Source organism: Stomoxys calcitrans, unplaced genomic scaffold, assembly GCF_963082655.1.
Source record: "Stomoxys calcitrans unplaced genomic scaffold, idStoCalc2.1 SCAFFOLD_267, whole genome shotgun sequence".
In the NCBI taxonomy this organism is placed as follows: Eukaryota; Metazoa; Arthropoda; class Insecta; order Diptera; family Muscidae; genus Stomoxys; species Stomoxys calcitrans.
Genome location: NW_026739136.1, coordinates 1,611 through 8,296, shown reverse-complemented (window position 1 = coordinate 8,296; position 6,686 = coordinate 1,611). Strand labels below are relative to the sequence as shown.

The window sequence follows — 6,686 nt, the reverse complement described above, 5'->3', positions numbered from 1 at the left end:
CACATACCTATGGATAAGGTCTTAAGGTCATAACCTCTCTCATTCACTCTCGCAGGCACAGAACCACCAAAGCCCAAGAGTACACAGTAGAGATTGGACGGACAAAAAGGATCACTTGTATTGTTCTTAACATAGAGAACCCTTGTGATAAGGGAAGAATGTAACCATAGAAGGGCAGGTAGGCCCTAACAGCCCTAACCAAAGGCACAAGGAAGAACATTGAGTACGAAAATAACCACTGCACTGCTACCTCTCTTCTCATGACTGGTACAAAAGGCGAAGCAACAGGACGAAGGGTATCATTGTGGAATACGATTCCCAACAGTAAACAACTCTCTAGACAACATTTACTTCAACTCTTCACACAAGACAGACATACAAACACCTTTTCTCTTGCTCTCGTCTATACTCGCCTAAACGAAAACAAGAATTTTGTGTGTGCAAGCCAACAATCACCTCCTAGCTAAGCCATACAAACGGACGTAGCAAGCAACTTTAGTGTTGTTTCAAAGATCGCCTGGTAAAGACGTGCAGCGGATAAACAAATCTTGCAACATTTTTGTGGATTATTATAAAACTTCGTAAACCAAAAAAATGGCCAGCGTTTGCATGACCCAAAGCAACTTTCAACAACCTCAACATCATTTCCAAATCATCAACGGCAACATGATGATGTTGCCTCAACAGGCCAATGGCCATCACCACATGCAATATGTGAATAAATTGCAGCCCATTGCTCCTGCACAACCCAAAGTCTTGGGAACCAGCAATTTGCAGAACATACAACAGAACTCTGCTGTGGGCCCCATGATGGAAAAGAAGCGTTTCACCTACAACGCCATGCCCTATGGTGAGCAATTGCCCTCGGTGGCTCGTCGCAATGCACGTGAGCGTAATCGTGTCAAGCAAGTCAACAATGGTTTCTCCAATCTGCGCCAACACATCCCCCAATCGGTGATCAATGCCTTGTCCTCGGGCGGCCGTGGGGCCAGCAAGAAACTCTCCAAAGTCGATACTCTACGCATTGCTGTTGAATACATTCGTGGTTTGCAAGATCTCTTGGATTCATCAGAGGGTGGCTCGGTCAACAGCAGCAAAGTGCCCACCAGCTCCTTTAACTACGACGACTCCAGCAATGATGGCAGCAACTATGGTTACTCCTCCATGGATAGTCCTGTGGACAATCATACCTACCAAATGACGCACTCTCCCACCTCCTCTTATTCGGATTCTGATGTGTCCATCAATGCCGCCAACAGTTTTGTGACCCCCTTGAAATTGGAAGAACCCGATCATGACTTCAAATTCGAATCCTTCGAGCAGGGCGATGATGAAGAGCTATTGGACTATATTTCCTCATGGCAAGATCAATAAGGTGATCAAGTGGATCATCTGCTCTTCAATCATTGTGCAACACACCCGCCTTTTCATATGTTCACCCCAGTGACTCGTGCCGCGTAGCTCAGCCTTAAACACTAGCACCACTCGAGCACTCCCCTCCAGCCATCAACATGGGTCTTTGGCCCAATAACAAAATCACCTCATCGTGTATATAGTTCGCCTGTAAATAGTGACTCCTCCACTCAATGAAGCAGTGCCTTTGAGTATTATAGTTTTACGATTTTATTTTAATTTTTTTTTTAACATGGAAGACTTTGATTTAAAACTTTATTTTTATTTTTATAATTATATTTTTAAACGGAAGACACTAAACTAGTTGTAAGAAAGCAAAACCCCCTTTTGTTACAAAAAAGAAAAAAATATTTATTTAAAAAAATACAAACAACAAACTTAAAAAACAAAAACCTTGTCAATCTTTTTATTCGAAAACATAAAAACTGATAGAAAAGCATGGTTGTGGGTAATACTCTGTAATAGAAAAAACAAGTAAAAGCGTGCTAAGTTCGGCCGGGCCGAATCTTATATACCCTCCACCACGGAGCGCATTTGTCAAGTTATTTTCCCGGCATCTCTTCTTAGGCAAAACAAGGAAAAAAAAGATTTGCTCTGCTATTAGAGCGACATTAAGATATGGTTCGGACAACAATTAAATTATATGTTGGAGACCTGTGTAAAATCGTCCTGTGTAAAACCGACCTATTGTAAATGGGCCATTTCGGACCATGTTTTAATATAGCTGCTATATAAACCGATCTTGGGTCTTGACTTCTTGAGCCTCTACAGTGCGCAATTCTTATCCGATTGGAATGAAATTCAGCATGACGTGTTTCGCTATAACTTCCAACAACTGTGCTGAGTTAGATTCAAATCGGTCAATAACCTGATATAGCTGCCATATAAACCGATCTTGAATCTTGACTTCTTGAGCAAATAAAGGGCGCAATTCTCATCCCATTTGAATGAAATTTTGCACGAAGTATTTTGTTATGATATCCAACAACTGTGCCAAGTATGGTTCAAAACTGTCCATAAACTGATATAGCTGTCATACAAACAGATCTGGGGACTTCACTTCTTGAGCGTCTAGAGGGGCGCAATTCCTATTCAAATTGGCTGTAATTTTGTATGACGTATTTTATTATGACTTTCAACAACTGTGCCAAATAAGGTTCAAATCGGTGCATAACCTGATATAGCTGTTATATAAACCGATCTGGGATTCTGACTTCTTCTTGAAAGGTAGAAATTCTTATCCGATTTGCCTGAAATTTTGTACAACGGATCCACTCATGATCATCAACATATGTGTTTATTATGGTCTGAATCGGTGTATTGCCTGATACAGCTTCCATATAAATCGATCTCCCCATTTTACTTCTTGTGCCACCAAAGGGCGCAATTCTTATTCGAATTGGCTAACATTTTACCCAGGTCTCTAACATATAATTTTACTGTGGTCCGAACCGTATCATATCTTAATATCGCTCTAATAACAGAGAATATCTTTTCTTATATCCTTTTTTGCCTAAGAAGAGATGCCGGGAGGGTATAAAAGATTCGGCCCGGCCGAACTTAGCACGCTTATACTTGTTAAAGACTGTAGCGTGGTTTCAACAGACAGACGGACATGGCTAGATCGTTTTTAATTTGTACGACGATCAATAATAATTATACTTTTTTGAAACGGACATGGTTATATCGATGTGATGCAATCGGAACGACAAAATAAATATTCCCCCATCCTTTTGTGGTGGGTAACAAAATGCGAATTAGGAAGTAAAACAAGTAAAAGCGTGCTAAATTCGGCCGGGCCGAATTTTGGAACTCTGCTAAAAATGTATACAACATATGTTTAGTTGAAGGGCATTATTTTATTCTACATACCAAACTGCTGTCAAACCAGCAAAAATTAAAGCTTCTAAGAACCGAACAAGGATAATCGAGAGACTGGTTTATATGGGAGCTATAGACCGATTTGGAACGTACTTGGTACAGTTTTTGGAGGTCAGAGCAGAACACTGTGTGCAAAATTTTAGCAGAAATAGTGACTTTTAGGGGCTCAAGAAGTCAAATAGGGAGATCGGTTTATATGGGAGTTATTTGAGGTTAAAGACCGATTTGGATCGTACTGGGTACAGTTGTTGGAAGTCATAACAGAACACTATGTGCTAAATCGAATAGAATAGAACACTATCTAGCTAAATCGGACAAAAATTGCAGCTTCCTGATGCTCAAGAAGTCAAATCGAGAGATCGGTTTTGACGGGAGCTATAACAGGTTAAAAACCGATTTGGATCGTACTTGGCACAGTTGTTGGAAGTCATTATAGAATACTATGTTAAAATTTTCAGCCAAATCGGACAAAAGCTTCGGTTTCCAGGGGCTCAAGAAATAAAATCGTAAGATCGGTTTATATGGGAGTTATATGAGGTTATAGACCGATTTATTAACAGAACACCATGTGCAAAATGTAGCTAAATCGGTCAAAAATTGCAGCTTGATGGTGCTCAAGAAGTCAAATCGGGAAATCAGTTTATATGGGAGCTATACCAGATAAAAAACCGATTTGAACCATACTTGGCACTGTTGTTGGAAGTCATAATGGAACACTATGTGCAAATTTTCAGCCAAATCGGACTAAAGCTTCGGCTTCCAGGGGCTCAAGAAGTCAAATCGGAAGAACGGTTTATATGGAAGCAATATCTAAATCTGAAACGATTTGGCTCATTCCCAATCCCCTATGACCTTCATCAATATTAAGTATCTGTGAAAAATATTAAGCGCCTAGCTTTGAGCGTTCGACCGCTACCTTGATCAGTGTTGACGTTTTTGGTAGGTTCCTAACAAAATTTGTAGATTTTTATACCTATAGCATGGAAATACACTAATTTCGTCATTATGTTTGTAACACCTCGAAATATGAGTCTGAGATCCCGTAAAGTATATAAATTCTTGATTGTCATGTCCATGCCATGTCCACATAGCTTTATTGCTTTCGAAGAAATAAAAGTTAGGCGCTTGAAATTTTGCACAAATACCTTTAATAAGTGTAGGTCGGTTGGGATTGTACATGGGCCAATTCGGTCCATGTTTTATATAGCTGCCATATAAACGGATCTTGAGTCTTGACTAATTGAGCCTCTAGAGGGCGCAATTCTTATCCGATTTGAATGAAATTTTGCACGTGGTGTTTTGGTATCACTGGTATCACTAACAACTGAGCTAAGAATGGTTGAAATCGGTTCAAACCTGATATACCTGCCATATACACCGATCATGAGTCTTGACTTTTTCAGCTTTAAGAGGGCGCAATTCTTATCCGATTTGGCTGTAATTTGGCACGTGGTGTTTTGGTATCACTTTAAACAACTGCGCTAAGTATGGTTCAAATCGGTCCATGTTTTGATATAGCTGCCAAATAAACCGATCTTGGCTCTTGACTTCTTGAGCCTCTAGAGGGCGCAATTCTTATTCGATTTGACTGAAATTTTGCGCTTGGTGTTTTGGTATCACTTTCAACAACCGTGCTAAGTATGGTTAAAATCGGTCTATGATTTGATTTGGTGCCATAGAAACCGATCTTGGGTCTTGACTTCTTGAGCCTCTAGAGGGTCTAACTCTCATTCGATTTGGCTGAAATTTTGAACAACGGCTTCTCATATGACCTTCAACATACATGTTTAATATGGTCTGAATCGATCAGTAGATTAATACAGCTCCCATAAAAATCGATCTCCCGATTTTGCGTCTTGAGCCCCCACAAGGCGCAATTCTTATCCGAATGGACTGAAATATTCCACAATAACTTCTATTGTACAATGTTTATCATTCAATTCATTTATGGTCCGAATCGGACTATAACTTTTTAGTTATGGGCCATAAAATACATGACCTCTGTACAAATATCTGAACAAGATATTCTGTTGGAGACCTATCACCAGCGTTGCTGTGCAAAAAACAAAAAATTATAGACTTTCTCTACATTTCCAAATAAAAGATTTTGATTGATCCCACTTTGACAAAAATCATAGCAAACGAAATCTGTACAAATAGCAAACAATGACCATTGTGACTATAGCCGAATTATTTTTGATCAATGATCCGAAGAAGAAACCCATATTTGCTTTAAATTGCGCAAGAAAGAGATTCGCGATTTTTTTCAAAACCTTTAAAATCTTCTCTACTATTACATTTAATTCATTGAATAGAGGAATGACCCTCACATGTGAAAGATCCTGTCAAACAAGAACAACTTTTCATGATTGACCGTCTAAGGATCTTCCGTTTGAGCAAGGTAACATAAAAGGAAATACAGGAAGCACCAAATAAGAAATAGGGATTATGAATCACATAATGCACAAAAACGCGTATAACTAACAGAGACAGTAGAGGCAGGCAGAAAGACAGACAGACATTGCACAGAGACACAATGGTACAAGTAAACGAAATAAAAGGAATAAAGATTGTGATAATTTTTAAAGAATTTTTTTTTGCATTTTTGCTAGGACAATTCTTGTGGATGAAATTCAAAACGTCGACTTAAAGGACATGGACACAATTGAAGATAATAAATAGCATGAGACAGAGAATTTCATTAACCAAAGAAGAGAGAGAGAGATAGTGAGATAGAAGTCCTTGTTACCGGATATCAAAAGGAGCTTAAAGAAATCTTAAACCTGACATAGCAGAAATTCAACACGGAAGGCTGAACCTTGCTTCCTTTTATCCTGAATAGCAGCCATAAAGACCATGGCAGGTCTTGGAATTTCTTATAGTTTTTTGAAGGATTTTAAGAAATTTGTTACAATTTAAAGGTAAATGGTAGGTGTGAAAATTCTAGTTAAGCCAATGATAAAATATTTGCTAAGATGACATAATCATTCTCTTGGCAAATGTTGTGCAATTTATTTTGTTGCTGTAAAGATTATGAGATACTAGGCTTCCTTCCTGCTCTGATTTCTGTTTTTAGAAGAGGCTTAAACTAGAGAAGTTCCTTAGGCAGGGGTAGCAGTTAGAAAAGATTTTATTACAATATTTTCTCAAAAGACATGTGTTTAGGAAGAAAATGTGTAACTTAAGTAAAATGTAGCGTGCCAGGAAATTACAAAAAAAAGATGTGTGCTTGAGAAAAGAGAACTGTCCTTTGATAACAACTGTGTAAATACTTAAGGAACACTTGAGTGGATTCTTTTCAGATTCACTACAACAAGATCTATACAAGCACAGATTTTAATACTTAAATAAAAAGATTTAGAGAGTGAATATTGTAATTTAAACATGTATTG

At 38.5% G+C, this 6,686-nt stretch overlaps 1 protein-coding gene across 1 annotated transcript; it reads left to right on the top strand.

The window, feature by feature from the left end:
- The first annotated feature begins 495 nt into the window (after positions 1-495).
- Positions 496-1,417, top strand: LOC106087541 (achaete-scute complex protein T3). The gene has a single exon (XM_013252599.2). It carries the CDS (start codon positions 595-597, stop codon positions 1,372-1,374), a length of 780 nt encoding a protein of 259 aa, XP_013108053.1. The 5' UTR covers positions 496-594; the 3' UTR covers positions 1,375-1,417.
- Positions 1,418-6,686: the final 5,269 nt, after the last annotated feature.

Bases quoted from the DNA above. Each gene is read 5' to 3' on its own strand.
- LOC106087541 (XM_013252599.2), top strand. From the start codon at position 595: ATGGCCAGCGTTTGCATGACCCAAAGCAACTTTCAACAACCTCAACAT.